Below are 17930 nucleotides of genomic sequence, written 5' to 3' on the forward strand. Positions count from 1 at the left end.
GATAGAAATTAATTGGCGGTTTGGCATATAAAATGACGAAATTAATAACCAATGAGCGCGAATGACAGCAGCAATGTAGTGGTGTGTTAAGATCATTACCCTTACGAGGACTATGGCCGGACCATTAAGATTAGATGAAAGCATACAGAGCTGAACAGCAGGACTCAATTGGTCTTCTTCAGCGTAACCGAGGCTATGATCTCTGCGAAACCATAGGATCGGCATGTCATCTATCACATTTAAGGGGAAGAAGTTCCTGCATAACCGTTAGCAGTGCAACCATCATCAGGTAACCTTGTTTGCACAAAACACATGCTATTTTTCGGCTGTTGCTGCTCTGTTATCGCAGATACTGAGCTTCGACAGACGCCGACCATGCGGAATGAAGTAAAAGCTTGTAAATAGCTTGCTCATGGAGTATAACAGTGGGCACGCTACGTCTTCGGAATACAACGCCCGATGTCTCTTCCTTTCTGCCCAACTGGGGTTCTGCATATGCAAGGGCACTGCAGTTAGATATTAAAATACCGAGGAAAAATGATTTGAGTAACAAGCCGTCAACCAGTGTGACAATATGCAGAGCAGACGCTAGGATTCATCGTAGAAGCTACTGCTAATACAGCAATTACTGCACGTATTGTTCTAGTTATACAAGGAGAACAAATGGCTGCTACTGGTATCAACGATACCACTAAAGGCACTTTGAACATAGGATATTGGCCTGAGTTTCATTATAGGCGCTATCCCGTTCAAGGCCAGGGACGATACTACCACTCCACGGTCCAGCTGGCAAGTCTGGATGATTTTATATCTAAGGCGCGTCGTATCTGACATCGGAGCGGATCAGATTTACAACCGACATAAACATTCGATATACAGACTATATCTAGGGACTACTGCAAATACACGTTGCATGAATATGCTCTGTAATACGTACCGTAGGATCGGTATGCAGCCAAGTGGTCTGCAAAAAAACAGGGACTGGAGAGATTATCAGCACACAAAAATCCCCCCCGCGCACATAAGAACAGCGCTATATTCTCCAGATTAGTGCTCTTAGTGTCTAAATGTAGGTGTATATTCATTTAGCGGTTCCTGTTTTTTTGCAGACCCCTTGGCAGCTGAGGTGGAACCAGGGTGTAATGCAGGAGTAAGGAAACACCCTAGCATACAAATACCAACGCCGTTTGTGATACAAGATTGATTAGCTCCTTAGAACGGTAGAGCAATATAAATTTCCTTGCTTTGACTCCCTGTCTTCTATGCACTATTCCTTTGCAGCCCGCAAATCAAGTGATTGGCAGTCCACTAAAATAGTATGCATGAATTTGCCTCCCCCACACACAGCTCAACCGTATGTAATTAGACAGCTCATTGGGCAATCAGAAACAGGGCGAAGACCCGAGATACTACAAGTGAGCTATTCAGCTATTACCTGGAGTCGGGTTCTCGGCATACATCCGCTAAAGAGTTTGCCACAGGGGCGTGGGTGCCAAGTAATAGTTCTCTAAAGAGGTAGCTACAGAGGTGGTAGTAGTAGAACACAAGGCTTTGATCTCGTACGATAATATCCTCTGCCAATGTAACCAATCCCGAAACCCACACACTGCTATGTAATTGAATAACTATATTGTACACTCAAGCCACTCTTCGCCTCGATAACATCGGTTAAGAATGAGTGGCGTTGCATTGCCACAAGCTCATCGAAGATTTCGACCATGTCCTACTATGTAAGGGACTTGAAGACCTTCTGAAAAAGTTGGCAAATAATATAGCTTAATTTTACACCATCTATAAATAAAAATTAAGGTGAAGAACGCCACTGGCATAGTTCTGATACAAGGTGTACGGCTAGCTCATTATTCCTTGTAAAGGCTGCTTGAGATCTTCCATGCCATCTACCAACCGCGGCGTTGAATTGTCCACTGTGTACATTATTTCACTGGCACTTCACCTTCCTACCACATTGATCCCTGCATAATGACAGATACATGATGAAAGTATCTACTCCATGACCCAACATATCCTAGCATCTGGATCCCGGCTCAGGCACAATTGTATAGCTGCCGTGCTGGAGAATAGAAAAAACAAAAACAGGATTTTACAACTGCCAAGGGAATATGAACCTTGTACGCATAGATGGATAGAGATTCAGAATTGAATATAAATATCTCGTTGATCTCACACCGTTCAAATCCTTTCACCATCAATAAACAGCTCAGAAGATCAACAATCCCAACACTCGCCTCAATCTAACCCTTTATATTCGTCAGACTTTGCTGCTAAATAACCCTTCTTTTCAAAATGAAGTTCTTTGCTGTTGCTACTCTCTTTATCGCTGGCGTCCTCGCCGCTCCATCACCTAATATCGTAAACTCCCGCAGCCTTCTTTGCAGCCCTGGCCTTTACTCCAACGCGCAGTGCTGCGCTGTTGATGTACTTGGAGTTGCTGATTTGAACTGTGCAAATCGTTAGTATTTTCCCCAAACTCAAACAGATTTATTGCCTTGGAGATACTGATACTAGGAATTTAGCTCCTGGAGTTGTTAACAGCGCCGCTGAATTCCAGACTGCCTGTGCTGGAATAGGCCAAGAGGCTCGCTGCTGTGTTCTCCCCATTGTAAGTTACTCTGCAATATGTATTAGGCGATTGCTTTCATGAACTGGCAATACTAACGATTTTTGTTTCTCTAGCTTGGCCAAGATGTCCTGTGCCAGACCCCCCCTGGCTTGTAAATGACCTCCAGTTCGCAGACATTGCATGAGGTTTTTGTGTTAATGCAAATGTGTATCTGGCAGACAGAGATTTGACAGGTGGAGAGAGAGAGTTGGACTTGTTGGGAATTAGAGCTAGAATGAGTGGATAGAGGTGCGATCTGATACTTGGCTTATTATATTAATCTAAATAACACATCAAATAAGATTAAAAATCTGGAAATATTCACGTGTTACTCGTAGTAATATTTAGCTCCATCTTACATCTGGAATTTCTACTCCCCCCCAAGACGATTCGCATAGTAGTATTATTAATTATCTAAATTTATTCTACAGATTTCTGTGGAACTTGAAAATTCACTTTAAAGTCTTCAAATACCTCTTTACTGTCGGAGAATGGTGGACATTTGAACATTTTAGAAGCTACGCAGCTTCGTACTTCGGGTTCATCTACCAACGCCCAGTAGATTATGGCAAATGGTGATGGTGGGATATATTGGTCGATTGCGGAGCCTTCTAATGCCTTCGTGATATACTGTGTGATTCTGAGTGCTTCAATAGCCAACTGGCATTGGAATCGGACTTGGTTAGGGAGTAAGAGACCATTTCCATTTGCCCCATACGCCATTCGGCAAATGTACCCCATATCCTCAGGTCTTACTGGATCTGGCTGCGCGGACGGAAAGAGAATAGACCATTTCAGCCGCACAAGCTGTATAAGCGCTGCGTTATAATATAGCAGTTCTAGTGCTAGAGATACGGAGCTGAACTCTAGAGGTTTTGACAGAGTCTCGTCCAAAGAAAGAGCTGAGCTGGGTTCATCTGTAAAGAACATGTCCTCCAATGTTTCCCAAACAGCCGTAGGGTGTGCATGATGCCATGCAATTCGCCATTTATGAAGTTCCGAAATGTAGTCGCTTATTTCGTCTTGAAAAAAGTCTTGCGCATAGTTACGCTGTTTGGCCATATCTTCTATTAGCCCGGGGATTCCAATTAAAATATTCAACAACGTGTCTTCAGTTGTATTTAAGTGGCGTTTCCATGGAACTGATGCCCACGTCGGAGTTTCGAGAAAGGAGCGCTGTCGAGTTCGAACCCCCCAACAAGTCTATATATAAATGAGTCGTTTTGGCCATCTATAAATATACCTGTCTCTTTAAATGGTGACATCACTCACATGCATGATTCTACATGAGCGGTATGTAGAAATCAGAGCCTCTTGCTCAAAATATTCGGGTCCACAGTAGTCCAGAATTTGGTTTAAACCATTGACATGAGTATTTCCGGTACCATCTTCGACAGCCCACTTATCTCTGTTAACCGTACTGCAGTCATTTCAAATACGAAAGAAAACTCACATCATACATGGCCATCATAAGAACTGTAGATATTACCTTGGCCAGTGCCGTTTTATCTGATTGCTCAATCAAAGTCTGAGTTCGGCGTAGTGCCTCTACATATAAGGCCCGGGATTTTGCGAGCAGCGTCTGAGCTTTAAGTTCCTTTCCCATGCACCCATATACAATGGCGAAGCTACAAAGTCGGTTAACAGCAGGGGAGTCAATACTAATCGCTGTCTTCAACATCGGATACCAGAATGGAGCCCATTGATAGGCAGAGTAGAAATACGAATGAATTCCTTCGTCAAGTGTCCCTATGGCTACTCTCGTAAAGATCCCGTCGTTCGGAACTTTAAGCCCGTTCGTCGCTGCATATGGCGATTTATTGTCATCTTGATATATAGCCACATAATGCTGTATCCGTAGAACAGGCTGGTAACCTTTGCAAAGATGACCGGAACGAAGACATTGACCGCATGATGGCTTGGCCTTGTCTAGAGTATATAAATTTTGAGTTAGAAGAACTGAACCGATAATAGGGATCGTCAATTCCTTACCGCATTTAACACGTCTTCTTCGACAAGTATGGCAGTAGCCGCTGGTTGAGTATCGACCCATGCTTATAACGAGCCAATCGGCCAATTTGTCGGAGAAGTCGGTGACTGAGGGAGAGATAGACAACAAAATTACCTCATGGATTGCTTTGTCACAAACATGTGCTTACTGTGGGTTGCTGGGATTTGTAATCGCTTGAAGCTGCAATCGCTGCATTCCCAATTAGTACACAGCTTACATGTAAGTTGGTCCTGGCTCTAAATATCATTTCTGTAAGCGGCGCTAAAAACTCCGCTGATTCAGCGGCTGCACGGTGTCTTATACTCCATATTTAACGAGCAATTGCCCATTGTTTATTTCTATAGCCTTGGATTAATGAAAGTTATTAGGTGAATGATGGTGCATAAATACATGAGTAATTGGTTTGATCTATATCCTGCGTTTCTAAACTCCCACTCCAAAACTCCCCAAGAAGACCATTCTTATACATTCTGGTTAGAATATTGTCGTATTGAAGTACTACCCCTGATCAAACAAGAGTTACCTTATTGTTCAGCCATGTGAAATTTGCCGGCTTCATAGTAGCTGCGGCGCTGCCAAAGAATTCCACGAGACGCTGCGCGACCCATTCGGGGTTCTCATCAGCGATCCAATGACCGGCCTTTGGAATTATATCAAGAGTAACATCATGGCCGAGATTACCCCAAAATTGCTTCAGTACACTCTCTGGCGCAAGGCTCGCTTCGCCACCCAGGGCAAGGAGAGGCATTTTAAAGGTGGAATCTGCAAACGCCTTGGTGAACAGGTTACGGTCTGCAGTCGTTGAAGCGGTAGAGAATGGACCCAACATGCTGCGCAAGAAACCTGGCTTGCTGATGCTTGTCGCATAACGCTGGAGGACCTCATCAGGAATCGCCTCGTTACCACTGTAGCTAGCGTGATAAAAGTACCAAGCAAGCATCTCCTTTTCACGGCCGCGAATAAAGAATTCTGCGGCATCCGGTACGCTAAAGAATGCTAGCTGCCAGTTGGCGTAGAGATCCCATGTTGGAGAAGGACAAGAGAATTCTTCATATCCGAATCCTGGTAAGACGTATTCAGATACACCAAGTGATGTAACAGAGTCTGGGAAAAGAGTGGCCAGGGCAGATGCCGCGCCTACGCCTTTATCATGAGAGAATACCAGAGTTTGATTGAGATGTAGAAAGTCAAGCAGGCCCTTGAGATCTGAAGCCATTGCTTCAGAGCTGTAATCATTGTCTGCTGGAATAGAGCTATCTCCAGCACCACGGTTATCAGGAGCAATAACTGTGAAATGAGAGGCGAGAATGGGGCCCATAAGACGCCATGTGTACTGTAGCATTATAATGTTATGAGTTATGATAAGAAAAAGCGGCAAGGACCAGAAAAAACTTACGCTATGTTGTGGGTTTCCGTGAACAAGTAGTAAAGGAGGTCCGCTTCCTGCATAGCGGAAATGAATGCTCACGTTCTTCAACTGAACTCGGCCATGATCCCACTCATTGAACGGAGCTGTGTCCGCTGAGACAAGTGGAAGCAAGGCGAGTGTGATAATGGAAGTAAGTTTAGAAAGCTTTGAAAACATATTGAAGAGATATAGAATATATTCGATCCAGTAACACGATCGTGCAATAAATGGTTAGAATCTGTTAAAGGAGAGATGCTTATAGAGAAGTGATACAGATTTTCAAGCATCAACTGGAGAAAGGAATCATCTTTTATATAGCCTCTAAATTATATCTAACTAGGAGTATCTAGATATTTGGCTTACAAATGAAACAAACCTCGGAGATACTAAAATATGATGGCGGAATTGTTAAATTACGCAACGATTTTCAATCAATGAGATATGAGCAATGCCACGTTAGTAAAGCCAAAAAATAAGCAATAGTTACCGAGCTATCTACTGAGAAGGCTTCCGTCCCCACTCTTGAGATGCAGTCGGTATTCTTCTTTCATACTGAGAAGGCTTCCGTCCCCACTCTTGAGATGCAGTCGGTATTCTTCTTTGCAATGTTCCAAGTGAGCATCCAATACCAGCAAGAGGAGAAACGGTTTTTCTAAACTAAATAAAGCGAAATTCCAATGGCAATTACTTTGTTTGTATAAGTACTACAATTCATTACGAATTTCCCATTGGAAACTTGGTCGTATCTTGTTCAAAATTCCGATATATCGCGATGTGCCGAGCGTTTCGCTAAGTTGAGTACGGAGTACGTAGGTAGAGTAATAAGCTCATTTTAGACTCCATCGGATATGCACCTCGATAAAACTAGCCCATTTGAGAATAGACGTCGTGGCAAAAAGCATCCAATTCCCCACAGTACCACTTTTGACCGCGCTTAATTCTGCGCCCCTTAAACAGCTTATATAACGTCGTTGACCGTAGCTACAGTTCACTTTGGCTCAGAAACAGGATTTTGCAACTACTGCGGATCTATAAAGGCTTTCCGGTCGTTCCAGCCTTCTAAGTAGCGTGTAGTATCTAGACTTTTATAATATTAGCATCTAGCTTGTAGCGGCTTTCTATATTCTGTCCAATGTCCCCCATGGCATATCCGCATTTCCCTTGCAGAAGAACAAGTAGTAATGTTTTGATGTTTCTTCTCCCTGGAAGATTACTTTGCCTCTTTAGCTTTCAGGCTGATAATTATCAGCATCCTCGTCTTGCCAGCCCTCAATCGTGTTTTTCTTCATTCTCACAAAGAGTAAAGTTATCATAATAGCGAATCCTGCAAATCCTGCTCCCAAGTAATTAGCTGCCCTATAACTCTCCACAGTATTCGTTCCATCCTTGTTCAAGTTCATCTCAACCGTGCCGGCGAATCCCAAACCTGTACTTATACCGTACGTAAAAAGGGTCCCAATCAAGGATCCAGCAGTTCCTTGGTGCATCTTACTCAAGTTACCAGCAGCTATATGCTGCATTGAAGATAGTATTCACGTTTGTCAGCTGAGATCTATATTACTGATACGCTTTCTTGAGTCACTATATCTCTTGGCCCTAATTTAGAGATATCATAAAAAGGAGTCAACGTAAATTACATACAATAATGATGCAAATGTGTTGAAGTTATAAAATACGATATGGTGTTTCCCAATACGGAAATTGGTGCTAGCTTACTGCATATACTAGGCCTGTGTCTTTCTAAAAACGAGGTCCCTGAGGCAATATAATATCTTCAAGTAACATAGGCACTTCAAGCTCGGAGAATTTGCATACAATATATGTGTGAAAGAGTTACAAGCCTGATACAAAGCGCATTATGATTCTGACGATTGGACATGTCTTGCATCGTTGTTAGATTGCTCAGGGCAGCCGGAGCCGTTAGATCTGTTAGAAGTCACCGTGTTAGTAACGGCAACGAGATAATAGTCAGTAAGCTTGGTGTTAACATTCGCCCTAATCTATTTTAAACATCTTACGTAGATAACAATTTCTCTTTACTCGATAGCAGCCATCTTCGTTCTCTTTTTAATCGCCGCCTTTTCTGCACGTTTGAGTGGCATCGGGGGCAGCGAAGCCTGGGCAATTGCTTTGAACACCGGCACCCATGCTGGAACCACCTCTAACTCCCGTCGTACGTCTGTCACGGCAATCATAAGTAGAACTCTGAGTGTAAAGTGTGCGTCGTTCCCTGCGACGTGGAGCTGTTCGCTAGTGAAAGGAATGCCAAAGTCCTGGAGAAGTTTCTTTAAAGTATAGTCGTAGAACGCTTGGAGTGGATAGCGAGCAGCTTTTGTCGTGTCAATCGTGAAGATGGGGTTAAGATTGATGTTGAGCTTTTGTAGGATAGTTATTTCACGATGGCCCCCATGAACCATGAGAATCAACGGAGAGGAGCTTCCAAGAAGCCTTTTCAAGCGCTCCTTCAGGCAAGAAAGCGGAATACACCGATGTTTCCCAAAGCAGAAAAGGTTATCGTGTGTTGAATAATAATCAGTATCTTCAATAACCCAGTGGTAAGTCCGTATACTATATGGTGTGAAATGCGCATATGATGAAGGCAAGTGGCACTGATCATGCAGATCCCGAGTGGGCAAGACTGAGATGCCAATGTGGAACTGAACCGGAATCCTGTCTTGCTCCTTAAGCTCGTCGATATCGATGCTTACTAGGGTCGCATCTCTAAATTTCGTCTTTGGTTTTTGGGATTTCCAGGTGAATAACGTGTGTGGCCAGCGTGGGGGTGTGGCTCCGTCAGATAAGCGTCGTATGTCGTAGTATCCGAACAGCCAACGGAGAACAATAGTCCCCTCTCTTAAAAAGACCTAGCGTTCAGGTTGAGCTGACATTTGCTTTACTTCCATGATTGCATTCGGAGTGGCTCCCTATGATATGATGATCGATAATAATCCCATTGCCTTTGGGTGTGGGAAGAAGATGATAAATAACATTTTGAGGATAACCAAACCACAGTGTTTATTCCTGCATTTATGCATAAATTCACTACCCATAGGTGCTATCTGTAAAGTACCTATATAGCAGAGTAATACAATAGGTACCTTTTTATGCGTAATTATATGTAACTGGCTGATTTGGGTTTTGTATATCGCACGCTAGTAATCATTCAGGGGCGCCATGTTCCCCAACAACTTTTAGATGAATACGTGTTCGGACCTTGATATTGCAGTCGACCGAATTCGCAATACAATTTATTGTTTATAATCAAGATTGTAATAATTGGCGATGCAGCATAGCTTGAGTTGATATATGCAAGGAACTTATTTTTAAGAAATAAGCCGCTATGCTCCAGCATGTGAGCTCTCTGTGAGCACATATCAAAGAAGGCAGGTCAGCATTGCTATATGTATGCATCTAGAAGCGACGGCTGCAGAATTAGATAATCGGTAGGCAGATTAATGCCTAAAAGTTACTCAGCCACTTGGCGAGGGGATGAATGGGCAGCTGTGCAACGTGCATACTCGGCTCTTGGACCTGGGCGGTGAACCGGCCACAGCTGGAACATTGTTACGCCAGCCCGCGGCAGTAGAATTTCGAAGCAGTAGAATTTCATATTCTTCCTCTCTCTCTCTTTCTATTAACCCTCACACATATTCACATTTTCTTCGTCAGTCAGTCGTCATCATGCCACGCAAGAGGCGATCACAGAGCCCGGCTGAGGCCGCAAAGTCTCAAGACTTCGTAAAGAAACAAAAGAGTGATTTCAAGACCGAAGACAAGTCCGACATCGAAACGAAAATAGACAGAGTCGAAATTGCACCCATATCATCTCTCGTCGAGGAAGGATGGACGGTTGGATTACCGTTACCAGCGTCGCGGATCCCATCTGGATTCTTACCCAGTTCTAAATTCCGATCACAGACTGTAACAACATTGCCTGATGATAGCAAAGCAGAGGCGGTTAAAGAATGGATATTATCAGAGTATAAATCACGACCACGGTATGCACGCCTACTCTGTTCAGGAATGCTTCAAGAAAACGACAGGTTATTGGCTGCGTACTTGGGATTCAACACTGTACCTGGGCTATATTATTTTGTGCATTTTCAAGGTAAATATTTGCTGTTACCCTTTTACATAGGCCATGTCACCATTATTTTCTCATTATATGCTGATTATTTTCTTAGCTCCAACCACTTTGAGACATTTGATTCGGATATACTACCTCGATGACCAGCGGCGACAGAAAGCAGTCGATGCGAGTACTAATATTAGATTCCCCCCCACTTCTGAAGTATAGGAACGATTCAGAAGCCTATGGACAACAGATCTAAGCTGGATTAAGCTGGCACTCGACACAAGTCGCCCTGATCAAATCTTAATTCCATCATTGCAATCTCAACAGAAACTTGTAGAAGATGAACTCAATGCCACTCTGGAAGATATCGACCCTGCACTATCACTTCTCGCCGCGTCATACAAATTGATCAGGGTATATCCTAGCCGCTTTAACCAACGGCCATCTCTAAATGCAAGAGAGTATACCTGGGGTATCCATCAAGAGGATTGGATGCGGGCTCATGCTGTGACTACATTCACATGTGCCAGGCATATTTTATTTGCGGGTAACTACGAACAAAATCCCGACATGGCTTTTTCTGCAGTATTAGAACCATACTTCTCTAAAGAAAACCGAAAATCTGAATTTTTCGGTTATGCAACAAGTGAATTGTTGGCACAGATAAAGACGGTGGAGCCAGTTCAAGAAATGGATATCCTTGAGCTCGAGCACGACACAACCGAAATGCGCAATTTATTGCAACTTGCAACAAAGGATGACATTTTCAATATGCTAAATACTACTGACTTCTTCCTGTCCAAGACTGCGGCTGAAAGAGATCACATAATTCAGGATACTGATGGCGCCTTGTCCGAGATCATTACAGAAGCAGTATGCACAACACTCAACGCCATTCTTCCTAGAATTGATCAAGACAAAGGATTAAACACCTCAAGAGACTTAAATAAGATGCAACAGTCTTCCATTACCGAGAGCGAGGAAAAGAAGTTACAGACGCTGCTAAAATCACAGGTCTGCTGGGTACAATTCGATGCGTCTAAACAGACAGTTTCTAGTCAATATCGTCAAGATATCCTCCAGCCAGTTATAGAACTGGGAAGTTTCACTAATTGTGATAAAACTGATGAGCACATTCTATTCAACAGCATTGTTGATTTGGAAAAGCTGAAAACGGCGAGGATGCAGCTTGGAGAGAACCTCCCACCCAATCAAGACTTGACAAGCATCTGCAATTTGAGAGGTATTGACGTGAATACCTTGTCTGTTAGCCCGTATAGCCCATTATTGAAAGCTAGAGCGCCTCAAATCCCAGGTATGTTATCTTTATGTTACTATTCAGAGAATCTTTTAGTAGAAAGCATCAATTTACCAAAGAGAATCATGCTAACATTAAGGGTAGATGCAAATAGATTGGCGGAATTGCTCGGTGGACCTCTGCGAACCGCCATACTGCACAGTGAATGCGGCACGGGAAAGACGTTTGTGACGTTGCTGGCCTTGAAATTCTTGATTGAAGAAAGGATTCACAAATTCGCCAACGACACGCTTCATATCGAAAGTGACGATCGGGTTTTCAAACCAAGCGTCATATTTATGCCCTCTGCAATGTTGCGTCAATACTTTGCAAAAATAAGCTACTGTTGGATGGGAATATTCGACATTTGGTTGCTCTGTGAGGCCAGCGACAATTTCAGAGATCTGGACCAGAAACTCAACATAATCGATAATATTGAGGACTTCCAGAAAAAGGTTGATCACTGGGCGATAGACCACAAGAATTCTAACACTGCGCGAATAATTCTCCTCACATCGTACGAAGCTGGAGTAATGCTCATGCTGGATCCTGAGACAAGCCGGCCACAATCTAGCCAAAAAATACAAGGTCTGACTGCTCAAAAACAGTATAATACTAGTAATGTGGCTCTGGAAGGAGCATCTATAAAATTCAGCAGTGAGAAAAGTGATGAGAACGGCCGTGGAGATAATGAAACCGGATTTTATCACCGCTGTAACTCCAAACAGGATACAATCGCTCAAAATAGCCGCGAGAGGATGGTTGTACAAAACAGCATGTGGAATGCGGTAGTTCTTGGAGAGTGTCAATTTATCAAGAAAGAGACGACTAGCTACCATAAGCTAGCAAAGCAGTTGGACCGAGATGCTCTCCTTCTTGTTTCTTCAAATCCCTTGACTTCATTGCAAGATTTGTACGGCTATCTCAGAGTAATATGGTATACAGCCTGGCCGTTTAGCTATTCACTCGAGCCAGATTCGACATTGCGTACAACGTTGTATCACCCAACAACATATGAGAATTTGCTCAAAAGAGAAAGTGTTCATGGAGTTACTCTAACGCGAGTAGTTGCTGGAGGGGAAATAATGACTGATAAACTAACCCCCCGACAAAGACAGCGGTGCGAAGAGTACATTAGGTTTGTGCTTGGGGGATACGGGCCGGCCTATCTGCTTCACCCAGATCTTTTTAAAGGGGTTGGCATACTATTGGATGCGAAGTCAGCACCATAGCACCTGCGATCCAAAGAATTTTAGGAATGGTGTCTGTTCGACGAGGCTTGTTTACACCTATGAAACTTCCAAATGATGATATTACATACGTCGGAAAGGGAGTTTCTGGCCTATCCATCCGGACAATTGAGCTCACGCCAAAAGACACGGACTCAATCAGGAAAAAGCTTGATAACCATATCTCTCAGCTGCTCAAATACCCTGAAGATTTGTATGTTGAAGTAGGAGCAGTTGAAAATATGTTAGACAGTGCGATCTGTCGCCGGTTATCTACGATATCGACTGATATCAACAATGTCAAATTGACTACTCCAACTAAGGGGTTATTGAATATTCTATCAACCATTCCAGGAAATTCCATACCACTGACATCGACGAGAGGATCAGGAGACATAAACCGGCCGGCTACGTTTGATGCAACTGGTGGCTTAGAGTGGCTTTTCTATCTTACAAGAGACTCACAGAGGTATAGTTTCCCTATAGGACGACTAGACCAAGTACGTTATGCAGCTTGGGACAGTTCCAAGTATTGCTATGTATTGATGAGAGCTCTTGAGGCTAAAGAGCGAGACGAGAAGTTGTTGGTGTGCGTAAACAACCCTTTGACATCGCAGTAAGTTGATTCATTTCCGTACTGTTGCTTGACGGTTTAGATACCAATACCTATCAGAAATGGTTATCTAACGGTAATTAGGATCATATACGCGCTACTGGTAACCTGTGGAATTAAAACCCTTCATTGCACTTCGAAACATTCTCAATCGGAGAGAAAGCAAGCTGCGTCAGCTTTTGGCAACAGACTATCGTTAAATACGTGCCTTGTCACATCTATGCAGCTCTCCGCTTCAGAAGGAAGTTTTTGTCGATCTTGCCATAGAGGAATCATTGTAGAGCTTCCGACTAATCATTCGGCACTTCTAAACACAATAGGCCGACTTTGGAGAATAGGCCAAAAGCGCCACGTGGAGTGGGAGATTCTCACTGCAAGATATAGCTTTGATGCGTTCATTGAAGGAAGTATCATGAAGGAATATTCCACTGTCGTTGCTGCCACAGCAAATATAGATGCCGCAATTACGGGGGAAGCGCGGATGATCTGTGCATATGAGATTATTAAACAGCAGCTTGGACAAGAATACTCGCGGTACCCAAGAATGAGAGCACCATGGAATGAGATGGACGGCGACGACATGTGTTACGAGGGATACTTTTACTCAGCGCTCGCCGATTTCTTTTTCCAGAATCCGGACCAAGCGTTCTTGGTGGGCCGATACAACATTCGACAAATCGCCCTGGCTTGGAAGATTGGAGTGAAGATTACTACTGCTATGGTAAAGCAGCCAGTGCCCTTGGAAGCTGGAGAAGGCCTGGCTCTCAAGTATTTGTGATGTTACTTGAAAATTAATTGGAATCTGCGAGCACCGGCGGCACAACTAAAACAATTCGTCGCAGCTATCGCAGAGAGTATGGGATTTAGTAGAGTAAGTGCGAAGAATGTAACTGACAACTGATACGACAGGAAGATGAAAACATATAAGAGGTGAGGTTTAGTGGTGGAATTACGGAAGATGACGCTATTTTATCGTGGCAAAGTTTGGTGCCAGGAGAGTGGACATTCGTTAATGATTAGTTTGCTGTGCCTATGAAGGCAGCTTGTTATTGGCTAGATAGTGAAGATATCTTTGATCTCAATCCCCTTGGTAGACAACATCCTCGTATCTTTTGTGACTGGCCCTAATGTGTTCTCCTCAGCTGTAAATTTCTCAATAACCCATCCTAAGCTAGCACCACTAATGCAGCTTGAATGATACCGAATAAAATAACGTGCTTGCGCGCAGATCAACCCTTCACATGCATAAAATAAAGCATGTCATCAAGCACATGAAAGAAAAGGACGAAGAAAGCCAAGAAAGCTGCCGCGGCACCAGCCATTAGTTCCATTTACCCCAGATCTCACTCACCCACCCCACTTTGCAGCTTTTGTTCTAGTCCAGCATCCTCCGATGGCGTTCCCCGCAAAAAGTCCAAGATGGTGTGTGGTGCCTGGTGAGAAAGAAGAAGAACATCTGCGGGGAAACAAACGAAAAAACAAGCAATACAGTACAATTGTTAAAATTAGGAGGCAAAATAGAAAGAAGCTCTGTTGCACTGCATTGCTGGAGCCTTTCCACGTCAGGCTTGGTACGGCGTTGCAGCCGGCTGAGCTGCCTGTTTCGGTGATAGGGCCGGGTATGGGGGAGCAATGACGGATACGACGATCCCTTCTGTTGTTGATGTTAGTTGCATTCGCGGTTTGCGTGACGGGACGTAATGCAATTTCGCGAGAGTGAGAAAATGGGATGAGGCTAAAGTCGTGTGTGGTTGGGGGAAGTTATTGAATTGTGCTGTATGCGGTGTAGTTGCAGTTTGGTGCCCGGGTTGGGCGGCATGCGAGGGTATATAAACCTGACAATGGACTGCCCTTTTTTGCCCTGGTTTGAAGAGAGTGCTTGGATTGTGAACTGCTGCCTTTGGTGTTTTCCCTATACAGAAGCTTTGATTGCTACAGCTGTTCAGGCCTTGTTTGGATACTACTCCCAGCTATTGACTTACACGCTCATATATACATAACGTCAATAACGTCAATAACACCAACACCAAACATCAATCAACAACACCAAACAAAGCAACAATGAAGTTCCAACTCCTCTCCCTCTTCGCCCTCCTCCCCTCCACCCTCGCCCAAACCGACCCAAACCCCATCCTCACCGCTCTGAGCACCATCACCAGCGACACCACCAGCCTCAACACCACCGTCGCCAACTTCGACGGCGATCCCCTCAACCTCATCAAAATCACCATCCAGTCCGCCCAGCTCCTCACCGACATCAATAAGGGCACCGACACCGCCAACAAGGCGGCCAACCTGACGTTTGATCAGACTCTTGCCATTGCCCAGGCCACACTTACCCTCGCCACGGACGTCAACCAGACCATCACGACCATTATCAACACGAAGCCTCAGTTTGACAAGCTGTTGATCGTTGACCCTATCATTTTGCTGAACCTCAAGCTGGAGCAGGATGCTACAAAGAAGTTTAGCGCGGCGGTTGTGTCCAAGGTGCCGACGGCATTGCAGTCAGTTGCGCAGAGCTTGACACAGGGCATTGACGATAGTTTCTCGGAGGGAATTGCGGTGTATGAGCAGTTCTTTTAGGCTGTGATTGGTTAATGATGATGATGTCGATAACGATGCTGGGTATGTCAGTGCATATATATGAGTCTGAATGCTGTAATGAGTATATATGAAAGATGAAAACATCAATAACTCTTGACCTCTTGCTTTGTGACATATGTAAATGATAATTGAACGATAAAAAGCTTTTCATTTAATTTTTTTTCATCTTACAACTCTTTTAATCCATCTGATCCACCGTCTGCGCATCCTCCGCTCCATTCTCAGTGCCCGCAATGCCCTGTGTATCAGCCTCACTAATGGTGAACCGCCATCCAAATTTATCCTCCCGCTTACCCAGCTGAATGCCCTTAAGCTCAGCCAACACCTTCAAGCAGATTGGGCCTGGCTCCTCCTGGCTCTCGGGGACATAAGTCACCGTCTCCTCGTTGCCCGAAACGGTCACGTTCGCAGCGTTACCAAGGCCCTTAGTTCCTCGTCGGGTGATGCTTCGAATAGGCACCAAGGCGGCGGCAGTTCCAGCGGCAAAGACTTCGCTGAAGGAGCTCAGCTCGCCGTACTTGATGGGTCGCTTCTCAATCTTCCAGCCGAAGCTCTTGCCAATGGTCAGGACACTGTCGGAGGTGACACTGTCGATGACGCTCTTAGAGTCTGGCACGACGAGGGTGATGTCGTCGGCGCCGCCAGGGCCAGTCTTCACACCAATGAAGGCGCTGGTGCTGAACTCGTCGATCTCCTCGTGCTTGACACAGTCTAGGTGCAGCGTGATTCCGTATCCCTCGGTGCGGGCCTTGTCGCTCCATCGAAGCACAGGTGCATAGTTTCCACCAACCTTGACATGGCCAGTTCCATTAGGAGCAGCACGGTCAAAGTCCTCCAGAATCAAACCCTTGACGGGATGAACACCGTGGTAGACGCCCGTGGGGATGACAAAGACGCAGAAAGTGTATTCCTCAGGAGCCGTCAGTCCCAGCTGCGCACTGGAACCATAGATCTGAGGACGAATGTACATGGCAGCGCCAGTCTCGTGAGGAGGCACAAAGCCAGCGTTCAGCGCAACAGCCGCCTTGCAAGCCTGGAGGAAAAGATCCTCAGGCACAGGCGGCATGCAGACAACCTCAGCCGAGTGCTGCATGCGCACGGCGTTCTTGTCCGGGCGGAACAGCGCAATCTCCTTGTCGCCAGGCAGGCGGAAGGCCTTGAGGCCCTCGTAGACCTGCTGGCCGTAGTTGAGGGCGGGGGCCATGCCGTGGATGCGGATGAAGGGGTCCGTCACATACTTGAGGGGCGTCCACTTGCCGGTGTGGACAGAGTAGGTCGATTCGATGTGGCCGTTGACTGGAAGAAGACGTTGGAGTTAGCAAACAAGAAATGGTAGCTTTTAGACAGCAAAGATGTAAGACAGGGTATGACGAGTCAAGACATGACCCGGAAAGCTCCAAAGCTTCAAAATCTCACCTTCGCGGATCCGGAAACCGACATTGGACCAGTCAATGGTGTTTACCGGAGGAGGAGGGAAAGCACCCATTGTGGATTAAACAAGAGCTGTTTCTGTGTGGTAAAGCGGTTGACGATAGTACGTAACTCAACAATTGCTTCAGTTCACACGAGCAGAAGCAAAACCAAAAAAGACGTTGTCAATTGAATCCAAGAAAATGAGTCAGTGGCAGTAGTAAGAGAAGAAGGACAATGACAACGACAGCTTTATCGATTCAGCCGAGTGGGTAAAAAGCCGGCGCCACGTTGATCACAGTGAGAACCCAAAAAGTTAACAATGTAAGAGTCAGAAACAGAAAGAAAAAAAAGAATCCACAAGACTATTAAAACTCGGGGTATGTAACGTATGTATATGTATTCTCTCTATCTAACTTTCAAATCCCACACCCTTTAAATCCCACATTCATTCCTCCACGCCTCACAACTACAGCAAACACTTCAACTCTGTCAATTCCCATGTAAGCTTTGCTCTTTGTCTTGATTGCATCACCAGCCCGATCTCGCTTGGCCCCTCCACAGCCTCCGCTTCCGGCCCTATCACTTTTTTTTTTCGTCAACCAACTCGAGTGGTACTAGCGCCATCAATGCTAAACCACCTTTTTGACGGCGCGAGTC

The 17930-nt window shown here is 44.8% G+C and overlaps 7 protein-coding genes across 7 annotated transcripts; 3 read left to right on the forward strand and 4 right to left on the reverse strand.

Annotated features, from left to right (window-relative positions):
- Nucleotides 1-2223: 2223 nt before the first annotated feature.
- Nucleotides 2224-2736, forward strand: GGI43DRAFT_432843 (hydrophobin; the record flags this gene model as incomplete). The annotated part of the gene is made up of 3 exons (XM_083209651.1): nucleotides 2224-2470; nucleotides 2535-2620; nucleotides 2695-2736. Exons 1-3 carry the CDS (start codon nucleotides 2305-2307, stop codon nucleotides 2734-2736), a joined length of 294 nt encoding a protein of 97 aa, XP_083062781.1. The 5' UTR covers nucleotides 2224-2304.
- A 304-nt stretch (nucleotides 2737-3040) lies between these two features.
- On the reverse strand, nucleotides 3041-3682 carry GGI43DRAFT_381924 (uncharacterized protein; the record flags this gene model as incomplete). The annotated part of the gene is made up of 1 exon (XM_083203189.1): nucleotides 3041-3682. One exon carries the CDS (start codon nucleotides 3680-3682, stop codon nucleotides 3041-3043), a length of 642 nt encoding a protein of 213 aa, XP_083062782.1.
- Nucleotides 3683-5023: 1341 nt separating this feature from the next.
- Nucleotides 5024-6216, reverse strand: GGI43DRAFT_432845 (alpha/beta fold hydrolase; the record flags this gene model as incomplete). Its single annotated transcript, XM_083209652.1, has 2 exons — nucleotides 5024-5964; nucleotides 6028-6216. 2 exons carry the CDS (start codon nucleotides 6214-6216, stop codon nucleotides 5140-5142), a joined length of 1014 nt encoding a protein of 337 aa, XP_083062783.1. The 3' UTR covers nucleotides 5024-5139.
- A 1859-nt stretch (nucleotides 6217-8075) lies between these two features.
- On the reverse strand, nucleotides 8076-8527 carry GGI43DRAFT_432847 (uncharacterized protein; the record flags this gene model as incomplete). Its single annotated transcript, XM_083209653.1, has 1 exon — nucleotides 8076-8527. Exon 1 carries the CDS (start codon nucleotides 8454-8456, stop codon nucleotides 8076-8078), a length of 381 nt encoding a protein of 126 aa, XP_083062784.1. The 5' UTR covers nucleotides 8457-8527.
- A 2277-nt stretch (nucleotides 8528-10804) lies between these two features.
- On the forward strand, nucleotides 10805-14241 carry GGI43DRAFT_432850 (uncharacterized protein; the record flags this gene model as incomplete). Its single annotated transcript, XM_083209654.1, has 4 exons — nucleotides 10805-11357; nucleotides 11517-12549; nucleotides 12606-13256; nucleotides 13338-14241. 4 exons carry the CDS (start codon nucleotides 10805-10807, stop codon nucleotides 14029-14031), a joined length of 2931 nt encoding a protein of 976 aa, XP_083062785.1. The 3' UTR covers nucleotides 14032-14241.
- An 861-nt stretch (nucleotides 14242-15102) lies between these two features.
- Nucleotides 15103-15977, forward strand: GGI43DRAFT_314741 (hydrophobic surface binding protein A-domain-containing protein). Its single transcript, XM_083201748.1, has one exon. It carries the CDS (start codon nucleotides 15315-15317, stop codon nucleotides 15837-15839), a length of 525 nt encoding a protein of 174 aa, XP_083062786.1. The 5' UTR covers nucleotides 15103-15314; the 3' UTR covers nucleotides 15840-15977.
- Nucleotides 15978-15988: 11 nt separating this feature from the next.
- Nucleotides 15989-17912, reverse strand: GGI43DRAFT_399972 (aminotransferase). The gene is made up of 2 exons (XM_083205403.1): nucleotides 17277-17912; nucleotides 15989-17156 (listed from the first exon to the last, which is right to left on the reverse strand). The coding sequence occupies exons 1-2, from the start codon at nucleotides 17344-17346 to the stop codon at nucleotides 16039-16041; spliced, it is 1188 nt and encodes a 395-aa protein (XP_083062787.1). The 5' UTR covers nucleotides 17347-17912; the 3' UTR covers nucleotides 15989-16038.
- Nucleotides 17913-17930: the final 18 nt, after the last annotated feature.

The sequence above is a fragment of the Trichoderma evansii genome (genome assembly GCF_050947405.1).
Source record: "Trichoderma evansii strain SZMC 28006 chromosome Unknown GGI43scaffold_5, whole genome shotgun sequence".
Classification (NCBI taxonomy): domain Eukaryota; kingdom Fungi; phylum Ascomycota; class Sordariomycetes; order Hypocreales; family Hypocreaceae; genus Trichoderma; species Trichoderma evansii.

What these genes read in the sequence shown, in the direction of transcription:
- GGI43DRAFT_314741 (XM_083201748.1), top strand. Translation starts at nt 15,315, where the DNA reads ATGAAGTTCCAACTCCTCTCCCTCTTCGCCCTCCTCCCCTCCACCCTC.
- GGI43DRAFT_399972 (XM_083205403.1), bottom strand. Translation starts at nt 17,346, where the DNA reads ATGGGTGCTTTCCCTCCTCCTCCGGTAAACACCATTGACTGGTCCAAT. An exon ending in CGGTTTCCGGATCCGCGAAG is followed by an intron (nt 17,157 to 17,276) that starts GTGAGATTTTGA and finishes GTCTTCTTCCAG; the next exon opens with TCAACGGCCACATCGAATCG.